The sequence below is a fragment of the Phyllostomus hastatus genome, unplaced genomic scaffold (assembly GCF_019186645.2).
Source record: "Phyllostomus hastatus isolate PE091 unplaced genomic scaffold, TTU_PhHast_1.1 phas_scaffold_78, whole genome shotgun sequence".
Taxonomy (NCBI): domain Eukaryota; kingdom Metazoa; phylum Chordata; class Mammalia; order Chiroptera; family Phyllostomidae; genus Phyllostomus; species Phyllostomus hastatus.
In genome coordinates, this window is record NW_025334041.1 from 46,222,755 (window position 1) to 46,240,123 (window position 17,369).

Genomic DNA, 17,369 nt, shown 5'->3' on the forward strand with positions numbered 1-17,369 from the left:
ATTGATCAGTTGCCTCTTGCAGCTCCCCAACTGGGGACCCAGCCTGTAACTCAGGCATGTGCACTGACTAGAAAATGAACCAGAGACCTTTTGGTTCACAGGCTGGCACTCGATCCACTGAGCCACACCAGCCAGGGTCAAACAATAGTTTTAAATGTGTCGGTAAGCATGTCCAGCTCCACTGCACATCCTAATGTCCAGATGATAATACTCATCCCACAGCTACTATAATATTACACAAACCTCTTTTTTTGGCAGTGACAATTCGCAATTGAAAATCAATTTCATAGAATAAGATTTAGTGACTATGATATCATCATTTTAAAATGACATAGTGGCCCTGACTGGTCTGGTTCAGTTGGCTAGAGCATTGTCTGGTGATTAAAAGGTCACCTGTTGGATTCCTGGTCAAAGTTCATGTATAGGTGGTGGGTTTGATCCCTAGTTGCATGCAGGAGACAACCAATTGATGTTTCTCTCTGTGTCTCCCTTCCCCTCTCTCTTAAAGGGGAATAAAATAAACCTTTAAAAATAAAATAAAATAAAATAAATAAAAGATAAAGTGCATCAGAATAATATTATGAAGAAATAACATAATAGAAGTGGTCTTTATGTGGTGTAAATTCATTCATTCTTCTGATTTCTGCAAAATATCATGTACTGTTCTAGGCTTTGGGTCACAGAAGTGATTCAAAAGAAGTTTCTGGCCATGTAGAGCTTATGTTCTAGTGAATGACATCTAGGAACCAAGTAAAGACAAAACACATTATGGTCCAACTGTACACAGGAAAGTCATAAAGTAATTTGTAGGGAAAAATGTGGTGAGAACTGAGTTGCCACAGAGCACATTGTAGCCTAGACATTGCAGCCTCTAAAACACCTGTACCATATCAACCATGGCACAATGCACAGTGAGGGAGAACTTATTTGAGTTTATCTTGTTTCTATGGACATAAAATTGCATAAAGTTAATTAGTGTAAGTGAATAAATAATATTTAAGCAAAAGACTTTTGTTAGGTGATGCCTTTAAATTTCTTAGTTATATTCTAAAATGTTAATTTGAATTTTATTAGTTTAGTGATTTGTCATATTTAATTTGTAAATTTTGGGGGGTTGATAATTGCATGGGAAGGTTTTAAAGAAGTATAAGTATTAGGAATTTAAATTTCATTTTGGGAACAGTTTTATTGAAGCATAATTTATATGCTGTAACATTCAACCATTGTAAGTATGTAGTTCGATTAATTTTTAGTAAATTTCTACAGTTGTACAACAATCATCATAACCCAATTTTATAACAGTTCAATTTCCCCCAAAAGTTCTCTCGTGTCTATTTAAAGTCACTCCCTGCCTTTACCTCCAGCTTCAGGCAATCACTAATCTGTCTCTTGAGATTCTTCTTTGTTGGACATTTCTTATAAATGCTATCTTTTGTGTCTGGCTTCTTTTTCTCAGCAAAATGTTTTTAAGATTGATCCATCTTGTAGCATGTATCAGGTTTTCATTTCTGTGGCTGAATACATTTCGTTGAATAGATAAAATGCATTTGTTTATTCATTCCTAGTTCATGGATTGTTTTCTAGCCAGTATGACAATCACCATCTTTTCATTGGAGTGTTTGGCCCATTCACTATTTCTTTAAGTTTAAAGTATATATATGTTTATTTTTACATGTAGCTTTTAAAATTAAACTTTTTAATTTTGGTATAATTGTAGATTCACATGCAATAATTAGATAATACAGAGAGATTCTTGTGTACTCTTTAACCAGTTTCTCCCAATTGGTAAAATTTTGCAAAACTGTAGTACAATAGCACAATTATTATATTGACATTGATGCAGTCAAGATCCAGGTTATTTCCATCAATAGAAGGATCCTCCCCACCCACAGTTGCCTTTTTATGGCTATACTCACTGCTTCCTTAACCCTTAGCTAAGGGTTAAGCTGTTAATCTGTTCTCCAGTGCTATAATTGTTATTTTAACAATGTTATATAAATTAAATCATACTGTATATAATCTGAGATTGTCTCTCTTTTTTTTCACTCAGCATAGTTCACTGGGGATTCATCCAGGTTATTGAATGTATCAATAGTTTGTTCTTTTTTAAAAAACTGCTGATATTTAGTTTTGAAGGACAGTTTTCTTGAATATAGAACACTTGGTTTACAGTTATTTTTCCTTTTGACATTTTGAATGTGTCATCTCAATGCCACTGGCCCCGCTGTTTCTAATGGGAAATTAGCCATAAATTGTGCTGTCATTCCAGTGTTCTATGATTTTTTTCTGGCTGTTTTTAGTATTTTTGTAGTTTAACTATGAGATGTCTTAGATGTGCATCTCTTTGTGTTTATTCTACTTGAAAGTGATTGACCTACTTGAATTTGTAATTTTTTTTGTCAGGTGAAGATTTTAAGACAATAAATTATAGCAATTATAGATCCTGATTTCCCACCACCCTCAAGGGATTTTTTCAGTAACTTGCCTGTACTTAACAGAATCTGTCCTCCTCATGGTGTGTGGCTGCTGACATCTGTACTTAAGTGGTTTTCTTCCTTTTCAAATTTTCTTTTTAACTAATTCTTATATGAATATTTTAGCCTGGTTTCCTGAAAGTTTCCTCTGTGTCTGCATAGCTTAGCACTCAGGCAATGATTTGGGCAGAGATTATGTTGAAATGCATGAAACCTATAATGTTTCCTTCCTCTGACAGTGGATTCAGGTGTTTCTCAAGTCTTCCTCAGGTTTCATGCTCCATGGAATTCTTTTTTCTCTCCCCTTAGCATGCATATCATTTCTCAGTTTGCCAGAGATGTGTAATGAGCTCTCTAGCTTTCTACAGCTCTCTCATTTTCATTAAATTTCTGACTTCCCCACTGTTTGTCCCAAGTGGGACCTCAGGCTAGAAGAGTCAGGGGTTTTCCACCCTCATTTCCTATTGTGCTTGCTAGTTTCAGCAATAGTGTTGTTTGGCATGGACTTTGTCCTCTACACCAAATAAAGTCTTCCCCTTCTGGCAGAAGCTGGTGATGGTTACTGCTAGTCCACCTAGCCTCTAAAACAATATGCTGACTGAGCTGGGGGTAAGTAGGAAGGGAACTACCCCAAGCAAGAAAACTACAGATTCCCATTTTTCTTAACCAAATTCCAGAAGCTCTTCATGAATAAATACTCCCAATTTGTTGTTTGCTTTTAGTGATCCTTCAGGGTCTTAAAATGGCTGTTTTGAAAATTTCATTCAGTTTTATATTTGTTTTGGGGGAGCAGATTCACTTACTTTCACATGCTACCATGACTGAAAGTCAATAAAATTAAGTTTTATGCTTTCAATATTTACTCTGTACTTTTAGGTAACATTACAATAATAATTTCATAAGTCATTACTGCAAGTACAATAAGGTGTTTTTGCTTTTAAAAAGATGTATACTCAAGTTTGGAAAATATTATAGCTTTGTGAGAATTCATAAGATAACATAAGTTTTCTCCATTTTGAAACAAAATGTCATTTCTGCCCTGGCTGGCATAGCTCAGTGGATTGAGCGTGGGCTGCGAGCCAAAGTGTAGCAGGTTCGATTCCCAGTCAGGGTACATGCCTGGGTTGTAGGCCATGACCCCCAGCAACCGCATATTGATCTCTCTCTCTCTCTCTCTTTCTCCCTCCCTTCCCTCTCTAAAAATAAAAAATAAAATCTAAAAAAACAAAATGTTATTTCTGATCAAACACACCTTGCTAGACAGAATCATGTATCATGTTTGAATAGTATTAAGTAAATAAATTCATCATGAATTTAGCTGCTTATGGAACATCTTTTCAGTTTATTAATTTTCCCATGAATAAAAATGCCAAGTAGAATATATCCTAAGAAACCTGAAACACCAATCCAAAAGAACCTATGCACCCCAATGTTCATAGCAGCACAATTTACAATAGCCAAGTGCTAGAAGCAACCTAGATACCCATCAGGACAGCATAGATGGAGTTGGAAAGCATCATGCTAAGTGAAATAAGCCAAGCAGTCAAAGACAAATACCATATGATCTCACCTTTAACAGGAACCTAAACAACAAAACAAACAAACAAGCAAAATATAGCCAAAGACACTGAAATAAAGAACAGGCTGACAGTGACCAGAGGAGAGAGGGGAGGGAATTTCAGGGGAGAATGGGAAGGGTTTACAGGAACAAATATAAAGGACACATGGACAAAGACTAGGGGAGTGAAAATGGGAGGGAGGTGGGGAGGAATGGGTGGGTGGGCTGGGATGGGAGTAAAAGACAGAAAACTGTACTTGAACAACTATTAAAATAAAATAAAAAAATACCAAGTAGAGGTGGAATCTTTAATAAAAGAGTGAGGATGAATTGTCTTTAAGCAAAAATCAAATGTTCTTTCCAGGAAACGATGTTCTTTCCAGAAAACAATTGAAAAGTAAGTTGGTGTTAAAGTTTTGTCAGAGAATGCATGTAACAGATTGATTGAAGTTCTTGATTTTCCACTTGTTTGTTTCCTGTAAAGAGGTTTTATATCCCTGGCATGCTGACTTTTGTCTTCTTCATATGATATGTTTTGGCCCATGGAATATGAGATGGTATGCTGCATGCTACATTTGAGCAAGTTTAGATAAAGTTTTATAATTTGTCTCAGCCTCTTATATTCCTCTCCTTATGCCAACAGTATCTCCCAGATAAGGGCTACTCCTTCAATGTGGACCTCAGAATGAGAATGCCAGCAGACCTGACTGCAGGTCTGCGGCCTGGAGTTGGATCTCAGCCAACCAGCACCATAATGTGGTGTGGGTTAGAAGTAAGTGGTTTGGTTATAAACCAGTGAAAGTGTGTGTTACTTCTTCAGAAAATGTTGATAAATTTAGGCATAAAAATGTGCCTCCTCAACAAAAGCACTGAACTATCAAGATTAATATTTTTTGTGTGACTATACCAGTAAAGGAAAGCATTTGGAAGGGTTTCCTTCACGTGTAGAGGGGTGTTTGGGGTTATAAGACTTAAAATACATGTTCTGTGGCTTGAGGAGATTATCAGAAAAGCTGAAGCTGAAGTATGGCACACTCAAGTGATTGTAGGAAAGATAAGCTTTGTGGATAAAGATGCCTTTAGCAGACAGTCCAGGCAGTGGTTTCAAATAAGAGCCCCAAATGAAGGTAATAGGGTAGATGCTCCAAATGAAGGCTTTAACTTTTAGTAAAGGTGCACCTTGAATGGGAAACTTCATGAAGCAGGTTCAGATGAATAGCAAATAGAATTGTTTTAAGATCAGAAAGGTCATCAAGTACTACATTTAATGAAAACAGAATCTACATACCAAATTTATAACTTTAATATAATATCACCCCATATAGACTCAAGTGATGATCATGTTACCATAGTAATTTATTCAATAGAGGTCACTATTTACTTTCAAAGAGAATTGTTTTAAAATCATCAAGGACTTACAAGGTTAACAGAGAGATGGTCTTCTAGCATATGCTTTGGAGGTGATCAGCTTTATGAGAAAACATCTTATGCTTTTAGCTAGGTTCTGGAAAAGGGAAAAGGACTATAAAAGCAGTGATTTACACAGAATCCAATTCAAAACAGAGAAAAGGGGGAAAGAAGGGGGAATGACTGATATTCCTATTTCCCTTTTCTTTTCACGTGTGGAGCTCTCATGTCTTTGCAAATGGGTACAGACTAAGGTGCAAAGAAATCAGAGCCCTGTGATCTATTTGATCTTGATTTGCAGGGGGCCTTGAAATGCTAGATCTGTCTGATTGCCCCTGCTAATCTAGTAACTGATTAACTAAGAGGTGTTTCTGAAGAGCCCTAAAAGAAAACTAAGGTGGGGGAAAGATGGAAGAAAACCCTTGGCAAGTAAAAAAGCTTCATTATTAGAATTTTTATATTCTGAAGTGGGATCTGATACTGACCTTGGTGACAGCCCCAGAAATCAATTAAGTAACAGATTTTAGAAGTCATCTCTCTCCATTTCCCAAGGTCATAGCAATGACTCACCTGGGACCACTAAGTACCCATTGCCTAAAATACTATAACAATTTGATTTTAGTAGGGATTTTCAATTTTAAATAAAATGTCTGTATCACCAGAGTCTAATATCTTTTGTTAGGTCTTGCATCATTTTTTTTCAAGTACTGGGTTTTGTCATTTTTTTTTGCAAAGTCACTCTAGAATAATCTTTGTAGAAGAGAATAGAATTTTACTGAAGAAAGGGACCTTAGTCCCTCACCATAATTCTTGAGATGAGAAAATCATGCTCTAAGATTCTTAGACTCTCACAGTTAGGCAGAGATGGTGCTGGGTCTAGATCCTGTTTCTTGCCCTCCCTGGCTTTCACACTCTCCCAAGCCATCACAGATTAGTTTGGGATTAAAACATTTAATCCTTTAACTCATTCAGAATTTATTAGTAGTGTCTCGCAGTCCAACTTTCTGTTGTTCTCTTTTATGGTCGTGATATTTATTCAGACACAGTGAGGGAAAAGAATGGGTCTCAATACTGACTCTTTGTGTCAGTAAGAGAAAAACATTTTTAACGGTGAAGTTTGAGATTTGAGTATTCATTGTAATTCAATGCTGTCAATGACAGAAAATTCTACCAGTTATTTAGCACATATGAATCATGTTATTGTTTCAAAATAGTTTTCTATCAATAGTAACTTCTTAGTGTGAATCAGGCTAGTTTTATTATTTCCTCCTCCCCAAATCAGCTTTCCTGGTCACATCCTATTTGATTAATGTAATTAGTTGTCCACATGCTTAGCTGTCTGAACTCCTGGCACCAGACTAAGCTTTAGATTAAGGGTAGGGACAGTTTTACCCCTGGGGTTTCTGGTTGCTGAGGACAAAGTTAGAAATGGGCAGCGGCAGGATTTGGAAAGATGTAGGACATCTGCTTTCGTTGATGACAACTGAAAAGTTTACAGGTGTTCTAGCTCATCCCTAATTCCAAGTTTTGGGGAACCCTGCTACATTCTGGAAATCTGTTGTGGTGCAGGGCAAGATAAAGGTAGGAAGAAGGGCCATTGTCAGGGTTCAGTTTATCCCTGACTGATTCCTCACCTCAAGGGGAAATCCATGGGATCACTTTAGACAGTTGCTCTTGAAAAGAGGGGATACTTTGAGTATGCCCCTTGGCATAGTGATTCTGAGCACAACCCAGAGGCAATTTCAACCCTAGATTAAAAATAAGGGTTTCCTTGGTCATGACTCAAATAGAAAAGCTCTTTGAATCACAACACTTGAATCTGAGTCACTGCCAGTCTTTTCTTTGTCCTATAAAGGCAATTTAAGCATTGAGGTCTAAAGTAGGCTTTTTGATTCTCAGCCTTTCCCCTCTTAGCACACTTCCATCTTGGCCACCCCATGGGAACAGTAAGATCTCTTTAAAGCATTGATTTTAAAGAAATATCACTTCATATAAGTTGGTTTGGAGATTTGAGAGCCCCTAGAAATTACTGTCATTTGTGCTGTAAAGCTATCTCTGTGCCTGGGACACATGGCCTGCCAGATGGCCCCATAGATCCTCACCTTTTCTCTTCCTCCTTCTATGTTAAAACTCTTCTGATTTTCTGATTTACCAGCAACTTCAGAGGAGTTAAGTCAAATGAAACCTAAAGAAGTTCTGACCTTTCACTTCCACCAATGCACTAATAATGCATCATCACGAATTATATTTTTAAAGACTTGTGAGAGTTATATTGGGACAGCTCATATTTAGGTCATCCTCCCCACCTCCCCCAAATGCCTTCATTTTTTTAAAGACCTTCTGAGTCTCTACAACCAACCTGCAAGAAATTTTTAGTTGCCTGAACTTACATACCTTATGCCACTGTTTAATTCTTTACAAAGTCCTGCCTAATGGACCTTGAACTATAATACCTACATTTCATACCTATGGGAAAAGCTGAATGCAAGATTCCAACACTCACTCTTTAAATTCTTTCCAAGTTTCAGCACCTTCATAATTGTGTCTGCCCAATATTCCTCTTTCTACTCTCTCCATACAATCTCAAATCTTCAGGTTATTAGATGAGGGGCCTGGATGGTCTTATCACTTAGAGTATGACCCTTCGTCCATATAATAGACATTTATGTAGCTGAATACACCCCCAACCCCCAAACAAAACCATTCTAAGCTTTCTTATTCATTCCTGATAATTTCATATTTCACCTGGTATCTCATGTCTCTCACTGCTCTAGTAAGAGTGTGGGCAGATTGGGCATCATGGCAAGATGTTGTTAAGGAGTTTACATATATTTTATGCATTATAATAAACTATAGCTTATGTATGGACTTAGGGGTCAAATTCTAACAGAATTCTCTCCTTTCTGCTCAGAGAATTCAGTGGTCACATGGTTCAAAATGAGTTTGTTACCAAAAATCTGCCATTACTATGAAGCATTTTGGTTCCATTGTTTTGAGTGGGAATTACATGTTTTTGTCTCTGGTGTCTCTTATTTATTTATTCATTTATTTATTTATTTATTTATTTATTTATTTTTAGCAGAATCAGAGAGAACCAAGAAAGTAGCTAATGGAAATAAAGAAATGGAATTTTCAGGCAGGGACTATTAACAGAGCAATAGAAAGACTGGAAAGAGAAAACATTAAGGTAAGGAAACAGCACAAAGTACAGGTATAAAACAACAATGCCACATGCAAGTGTAAGGTATTATGTATGGATAATTCAGGGGAAATTACTCTGAAAACCACTCTGGTTCCTGGAGCTTTGGGTTGTGGGTCAGGGAGAAATACCTGTAAAGTCAATCATCATCTTGCTGGAAAGCAAGATATCACCTATCTTGCTTATTGAATCCTTAGCACCCAGCACAGTGAATGTTTGTGTAAGAAATGTAACACCGGCCAAACTACCCAATGTTTTCAAACTGTTTTACTGACCCAGTCACTTTACATGCCCCAGAAGTCCTGTTTTTGGCAGTATTTGTGGGGAAAGTGACTTGACTGAAAGGAATGTATAGGGAATCTGCTATAGTTCATCTGGCTGCAGAGAAAGGAAAACCGCAAACATGCAACCAGTTCAGTTGAACAGATATGAGACCACCCTTGAGTTTTGTCTTTTACATTATTGTCTGCCAGCTCCTGCCCAACTTCTCCCGTCCCCACCTTGTCGACCTCAGGTAACCGAGAAGTTAGCTAGGGGCAGTTCTGTGGTTGTGGTTGTAACAAGAAAGTGTCTTGGGGGCAGTTCTTCTGCTCTACCTGGCATCTCTGGCCAGCACCTGCCACTCTGACCCACGTGCCTCTGCAAAGATGCAGAGGTCGAAGCACGTTGCTGTGCGGAGCTGAACTGCTCCCAGATTCTGCCTTGCGCTCCTGCCCCCTAACACAAACCGGGATCCCCGGGATCACCTCCAGGATCCCTGTGGGTGTTCCCGCGCCCTCCTTAGATTTCCCCTTCACCAGCTCAGGCCTGCCCGCCACTTGCGGGGCATCCTAGGGTCCCGGAGGCCCTCCACACCCTGGGGCAGCCTTGGGCGCCAACCGGGCACGAAGGGGGAGGGGCAGAAGGCAAGAAGCGAGGTGGAGGGGTGCCGGAGCTCCAGCGCCACACTGCCCCGCTCGGGATTTGTCGCCTTCAGCTGCAGCAGCTGCAGTGGCGGGAAGAGGGGTGGGGTAGTGAGAAGGGCTGGAGCCCCGGCCAGGAGGGAGGGACAGAGAGGGCCCGCGAGGCTGTGCGGGAGAGCCAGAAGGGTGCTCTGAGCTTCCCCGCCCTCCTTCCGGAGCGAGGATGCAGACTCTGAAACTGGCGCTGCTGGGTTGAGGTGGAGGCAGGGGAGTTGCAGCGCGAGGCTCCGTGAGTGTGTCTCCTGAGCGAGGAGAGGCGGGGGAGGCGGAGAACCGGGAGGAGGAGGAGGAGAAGGAAAAGGAGGGGGAGAATGCCCGGAGCCGCCGCCGCGATGCTGCCAGCCCAGGAGGCTGCGAAGCTGTACCACACCAACTATGTGCGGAACTCGAGGGCCATCGGCGTGCTGTGGGCCATCTTCACCGTTTGCTTTGCCATCGTCAACGTGGTGTGCTTCATCCAGCCCTACTGGATTGGCGACGGCGTGGACACCCCGCAAGCCGGCTATTTCGGGCTCTTCCACTACTGCATCGGCAACGGCTTCTCCCGGGAGCTGACCTGCAGGGGCAGCTTCACGGACTTCTCCACGTTGCCCTCGGGCGCCTTCAAAGCCGCCTCCTTCTTCATCGGCCTCTCCATGATGCTCATCATCGCCTGCATCATTTGCTTTACCCTCTTCTTTTTCTGCAACACGGCGACCGTGTACAAGATCTGTGCCTGGATGCAGCTCACCTCCGGTGAGTGCGCGCTCACCTCTGCGGAGGCTAGGGTCCCCTGGGCGTCCGAGCTGAAGGGGCGGGAGTGGGAGGGACCCGGGCTGAGCGCGCCTTGGGAAGCCGAGCAACTTAACACACTTGAGCTTAGAGGTGTGGGTGGCGGGAGTCCTGGGAGGCCGGAAACCCGGGCTTCCCAGACCCGTCACAAGCCTCTTGTCCCAGGGCTTTGAGAACCTCCCAAGCGCGGGGACGCCACTCAGAGAGACCCCCTGGAGGCAGGCAGTTGCTGCACCGAGTCCACTCAGAACTAAAGACAGGGAGAAGCTGCCGCTTCAGGGCGCGTGCTGAAGGACTAAAGAGGGACTGACACAGCGAGGCGAAAAGCGGATTTGGAGAGGTTGTAGTGGAAGGAGAGTCAGCCTGCTCGGTCCCTGTCTGGGACAGTTTCTGTCATTGGTCTTTGTAGAAGGTGGTAGTGGCTGGAGAAGAATTGTTTCCCTCTGTACCAGGCAGTTATAAAAATTTTATCATGCATCTGGAAATGAATACATCCTAATTGTTTTGGGTTTGACCCTTTTAAGAAAAATGCAGCTTAGAATGTTCCTTAACAATTTCCCGATGTCGGGTCTTCAGTTTGCTTCCTTGACAGAGCAGAGGTGCTTCCATTCCATCTTTAAACAGAGAGAGGTCTTGAGGGAATCAAGGTCTCATTTGGGGGAAGTGGCTTTAGGGAGATGGGCTGAGAGCAAAACCTGTTTCATTAGTATCTCTGCTTGATCTTTGCCTGTTGGTGATAGATTTTTGCTGACTGGAGAATATGAAAGTATTTTTTTCTAAGCATCAGAGTTACTCTTAACCCAGAAAGGATGGGGTGCATTTCTTGGTGGCTTTGGCGAGTCACAAACCCAAACTGACTGCTTGCTCCACCTGCCCTGAAGCTGATTCCCTCTCTGTCAGACACCTTGGGTGCCCTGCCTGCTATGTCTGACTCCATTCTCTAGCACTTGACACCCCCTTTTTTCCAGCATTATCAGAGTCTTTTGGATTTTATGGATGTTCTGGTGTGGAGGAACAGATCTCAGGCAGCCAATTTTTCTCATTTGTGTTTTGTTTTATTTGTTTTCATATTTTAAAGATATTACCTTCAAGATTTTGTAGTTATGCCTATGCTCTGGAAGGTTTTCCAGGGTAGGGATTTGATCCCCAAGTTTACCAGAGAGTTCTAGGATGATTAAGACCTTAAAGGTTCTGGATGGGAGAGATAAGGTTCATGATCATATACTGATAGTTAGAAATGAGAAGCTGGTAGCAGACTCAATTAGAATTGAAGTATTTGCTTTGTATTGAGTGTGTCTGAGCTGATTTTGATTTGCCATGAACTGTGAACATGCCCCATATGAAAGGCAAGAAAAGAGCACCAGTAGAGGACCCCTCATCCCACATATAATTATCCTACTGAAATGTAAGAGTTCTTTGCTTTTCCTTCTGTCCTTCCACTCCCAATTTTTTGAGGCACTCTCCTGCACACACACACACACACACACACACACACACACACACAGTTTTTATATATAATGTAAACACTTATGGTCATTTCAACTGCAGTATAACTATAAGATTTGGAATAAATTAATGTATTATGTTTGTTCTTGACACTTAATTCTGTTTGACTTTGAAGACAATAGGATATTGAGAATACAGATGCTTTAGAAAAAGAGTTGACCCTGCACAGCTCATTTTAATTTTTCTAAGTTTAATAACCTATTTAGACTGTTGATTCAAATTCAGTTGTTTTTCAAAGGTCTGACAGTAATTTGCAGGGTCTAAATATTTCTAAACATAGTTCTAAATATTTTATTTTAATGAGATTTTTTACTCTAAACCAAAGTTTTTTTCTTTTAAAAAGAAAGAAAACTATCTTTATAAAAGAATTACCAGCTTTGAAGGTAACACTGTCCGAAACTATTAAAGTATATTTTCCTTCCTCATCCTGGAATAGAGTACACAAAAATAACTTATTCTGGGGTAGTAAAATATGCACAAATTTTGCATAAATATACTATAATGTTTCCTATATGTCAGTGTAAAATGTGATGATAACCTTTGTACCAAAAAAGATACAGGGGCATTTACTTCATTTTTGGAGTGGTACAGATCTTTAAGTTCTAGACATACTTTTTAAAGCCTTTATTTGCAATTTATTTGGTATTTTATTTCTAGATAAACCACAGAAAGACATAATTTTATTAATGAAGTATATGAATTAAAATGGGTAATGACAATGGAGCAATTGAGAATCAGAGTCAATTATATTCACAGATTTTTTAAGGAATGAGATATAGAAGATAGGTCTGAAGAATGTTTACATTTAACGTGGTTTGGGGGGTTTTGTTTTTAAGTATCATGACACAACAAGATATTTAACATACTGTATTGTAAGTTACTTTCAAAGTTTAGTTTCTAACATTTAGACTTTCTTTTTAATGTTAAGAAGATTTTTCATTCTTTTAACTGCACCAAGGCCAATCTCAAGTGTAATGTGCTAACTATGACAGATGAGACTTAGTGTACCATTTGCTTATTAGAAACTGTTTAACCCTCATTGAAAGTCAAATGATTAACTTGTGTATTTAGTTATCTAGGCATTTTAATATAGTATCATCATCAATTAAAGCCAGGTAGAATATAAAACCCCATATGAAATGATACAATAAGGTGATGAGGCAGGAGATTTTCTTGTGGCAATACCACATCAAGGATTATTCTTTTTATGATTCTGAACAATAAACTGGGAAAAATATGTAATTTATTGGACCTTGAAATGATGTTGCTCTTCTGTCTAGATGTATAAAGTACATGTAATTAACAGTGCTATTATGCACACCTGCCCTCTTCCTCGCACTCTCCCCTCTAAATCATTATTGACCTCAGTGGAGTGAAACTATAGAATTAGGAGCTAATAGTCACACTGTTGTTGGATATAATCCTATACTTATGGGTCATGCCTGATATAAAGACTAAGGACATAAAAATAATACATAAAATAAATAACAAAAATCAAAGATGCAAGGTTTTCAAATCTACAGAGACAACTTTTTGAGAAGAAAAGAGAGACTTTTCTTCTTTCTGTATGATTTCCCTAACACTAAGAGAAAAATAGGGTAATAAAGCCCAGATTTTTTAAAAAAAAATCTCAGGATGAGAAGAAATTTTGTCACTCTGGGAACTTGGTTTTCTGTTTCCCTAGTTTGGTCTTTAAACAGTGTTTTTAGTCTGTTTCCAAGTCACATAAGGATGTTTTGTTTGTTTTACTGACTATAAGCCATTTCTAGAAGCCCAAGTGTTAGCCATTATAAGCCAAAGAAATCTTTTTTTAAAACTAAACTAAAGCATTAAAGCAGAAATTAAGGGGGTTTTGTTTGTTTGTTTGTCTTTTAAGCCATTCACCATGTACTTCTTGGTTGAAGGCTAAGGATTACTCACTTTCATGTGTGAAGAAGGGGCACCTGAACCAGGTTGAATTTCCTTATTCAGAAGGGGTAAGGTTAGGAGAAGGGGTTACATTTGCCAGATCCCTTATATTTTGTCATTCTGAGTGTACCAACAAGAAGTGCCACCAAAAATGGCAAGGCTCTATGGCAGGGGTTAAAGGCTGAATTGCTAGTCATGTTCCCTGGCCTCCCCGCCTTAGTTTTCTCAGCTCGTTTTAGCCAGTTTGTTGTCTTAAATTTTATAACTGTCATTTAGGTGAGATAATTACCAGAGATAATAATCATTCCATTTTTTAGCTTGCAAAACTAGTCTTTATAATGTTAAATAATTCTATTTCATAGCACTTTGCATATTTTAATATATCCTATCAGTGTTTGACATAAGATATGCTTGTGTGTTTGTTTGCTTGTTTAATGTATGTCTTCTCCAGTACACTGAAAGTTCCATAAAGCCATGTTTGATTTTCTTCATATAGCATAGAGTCAAGATAATGGACAATGGAGTAAAAAGATGTTAAGATGTTGATTCTGACATTTACAGACTCAGTGACCTGAAAAATTAATATCTTCTACTTCAGTTTCTAATTGTTGTCCTTACCTCAGGAGATTGGTACAAGACAGGCATGGAAACATGGAACAGACTGACAGTGACCAGAGGGAAGGGTGGAGGGAGATAATGGTGGAAGGAAGAGGAAGGGAGTAGTCAAAGAACATATACAAATGACCCACGGATGTGGACAACAGTGTGGGAATTGACTGTGGGAATGAGGATGGGGATGGGTGGAGAGGGTAAAGGGGGAAAAATTGGGACAACTGTAATAGAATAACAATAAGAGAAAGAATTAAACAAGGTAAAGTATATACTGAGAACACTGCTCAGCATATAGTAAGCAAGGACTATTTGAATTTGAGATTTAGGTTTAGTTACTGTTCTTGTATTATTATTATTATTATTATTATTATTATTATTACTGCTGTATCCTGGCACACAGTAGTATGTGTATGGCTGGCACATAGTAGGTATGTTGAGCTAATGAATTTTTTAAAACTGAACAATTAATGGGACAAAGAATGAAAGGAGTGAAATAAAAATTTCCCACATGCCATGGTAAAAAGTGAATGCCATATAATTGAAAGCCATGGTGCTCATCTTTCTCAGTGGCTTGTGGCATCAGTAGTAAACACACTAAATGAATATTTCGAAAATGCTTTGGTGGCAATGGCTGTGACTTGAAAGCCTAATTCATGATGAGCTTATTCTCAAGTGGAGGTTTTAATGATGCAAATTTTCCCTTATCATTTAGTTTCACATGAAAAAAATCACATTATTCAAAATTGAACTTTTATGTAAGAACCAAAAGATCAGGCTTTTTTTTTAAAATAAGAGCGGGCACCTTGTTCCAGGTTGGTTTTCCTTATATGCCTTCAGGAGCAATCCAGACGGAGGAGGATGTGTTTTACAAATTTCTCATTTTTTCTTTCTGGGCATTGTGCAGATGTGCTTTTCTTTGTCCTGCCAAGGAGCTTGCCAGGCCTGATCAGATGGGTGTCCCTGTTGTGTGCAAAGCTATGATGCAGGTGCTCCATAAAGGGGACAAGATTGGGATTTGCTCAAGTGCAGACTTGGCATTCAGGACCAACACCAGTTCTTACCAATGGCTGGTGCTGAGCAGTATGAAGAGGCAAGATCTTGCTTCAGAGAGTTTCTAATCCACCCTAAGTTCAGTTATGAAAGGACCATGGAGGTGATTCTCCACTGCCAGAGCATTTTAAACATTCCCCTAGATTCAGAGCAAAGAATGTGTAGCCCAGTGAGGATGGTTTTCATTTTCATTTTGTTTTAAAAAATTTTATTTATTCTTTATTTATTGTTTAATTTAATCTTTATTGTATTCTTTTACATTACATTTTAGTCCTCTTATATCCCCCTCCAACCAGCAATCACTACACTCTTGTCCATGTCCATGAGTCCTTTATTCTTTTTGCTTAATACTTCCACCCTCTAACCCTCACAATCAAATAGCTGTCATCCTGCCCTCAATCTATGATCCTGTCCCCATGTTCCTTGTTAATATAGTTTGTTCATGAGATTCCACATATGAGTAAAATCATATGGTGTTTGTCTTTCTCTGACTGGCTTATTTCATTTAGCATAATGTTCTCCAGGTCCATCCATACTGTTGTAAAGGGTAAAAGTTTCTTCTTTTTTATGGCCAAGTAGTGTTCCATTGTGTAAATGTCCCACAGCTGTTTTATTCATTCATCTACTGATGGGCACTTGCGTTGCTTCCATATCTTGGCAATTGTAAATAATGTTGCAATGAACATAAGATGTTCTTTCAAATTAGTATTTTGGGTTCTTTCAGATATATTCCCAGAAGTGGGATCTCTGGGTCAAAACCCAGATCCATTTTTAATTTTTTGAGGTTTCATACTGCTTTCTACAGTGGCTGCACCCATCTGCATGCTCACCAAGAGTACACAAAGGTTCCCCTTTCTCCACATCCTCACCAGCACTTGTTATTTGTTGATTTATTGATGATAGCCATTTTAACATGTGTGAGATGGTGTCTCATTGTGGTTTTAATTTGCATCTCTCTGATAATTAGTGATGTTAAGTATCTTTTCATATGTCTATTTCCCATTTGTATGTCCTCTTTGGAGAAGTGTCTATTCAGGTCCTTTGGCCATTTTTAAATTGGGTTGTTTTTTTGATGTTGAGTTTTATAAGTTCTTTATGCATTTTTGGATATTAACCCCTTATCAGATGTATTGACAAATATGTTCCTCCATTCTCTGGGTTGTCTTTTTATTTTGTTGATGGCTTCCTTTGCTATGCAAAAACATTTTAGTTTGATGTCGTTCCATTTATTTACTTTGAATCCCTTGCTTGGGGAGATTCTGATAAAAACTGCTATAAGCAATGTCTGAGATTTTGCTGCCTATGTTTTCTTCTAGGATTTTTATGATTTTGGGTCAAACATTTAAGTCTTTGGTCCATTTTGAATTTATTCATGTATGTGGTATAAGAAAGTGGTCTAATTCATTTTTCTGTGTGTATTTGTCCGATTTTCTAAACACCATTTATTGAATAAACTGTTTAGCACATTGTATGTGCTTGTTTCCTCTGTTGAATATTAATTGATTATAAAGATGTGGGATTATTTCTGGGCTCCCTATCCTGTTGTATTGATCTATGTGTCTGTTTTTATGCTTGTGCCATGCTGTTTTGATTACTACAGCCTTCTAGTAGAGTTTGATATTAGGTAGCATAATTCCTCTGACTTTACTCTTCCTTCTCAGGATTGCTATTGCTAGGGGAGGCCTTTAGTGATTCTACATAAATTTTTGAAATGTTTGTTCTGGTTCTGTGAAATATGTCATTATAATCTTGATAGGAATTGTGTTGAACCTATAGATTGCTTTGGGTTGTATGGACACTTTAAAGATGTTAATTCTCCCTATCCATGAACACTGTATGTGCTTCCACTTATTTGTATCTTCTTCAATTTCTTTCTTCACTGTTTTATAATTTTTTGAGTACAGGTCTTTTACATCCTTGGT

The 17,369-nt window shown here is 38.9% G+C and overlaps 1 protein-coding gene and 1 pseudogene across 2 annotated transcripts in view; one reads left to right on the plus strand and one right to left on the minus strand.

Moving 5' to 3' along the window:
* The first annotated feature begins 9,889 nt into the window (after nt 1-9,889).
* The window catches only part of LHFPL3 (LHFPL tetraspan subfamily member 3), a 621,367-nt gene continuing 613,887 nt past the window's right edge, over nt 9,890-17,369 (plus strand). For both annotated transcript variants that reach the window (XM_045828481.1, XM_045828480.1), the window contains exon 1: nt 9,890-10,335. In XM_045828481.1, the coding sequence (XP_045684437.1) occupies nt 9,912-10,335 (424 nt within the window). In that variant the 5' untranslated portion in view covers nt 9,890-9,911. The remainder of the gene's footprint in view (nt 10,336-17,369) is intronic.
* The window catches only part of LOC123812069, a 77,258-nt pseudogene continuing 70,347 nt past the window's right edge, over nt 10,459-17,369 (minus strand).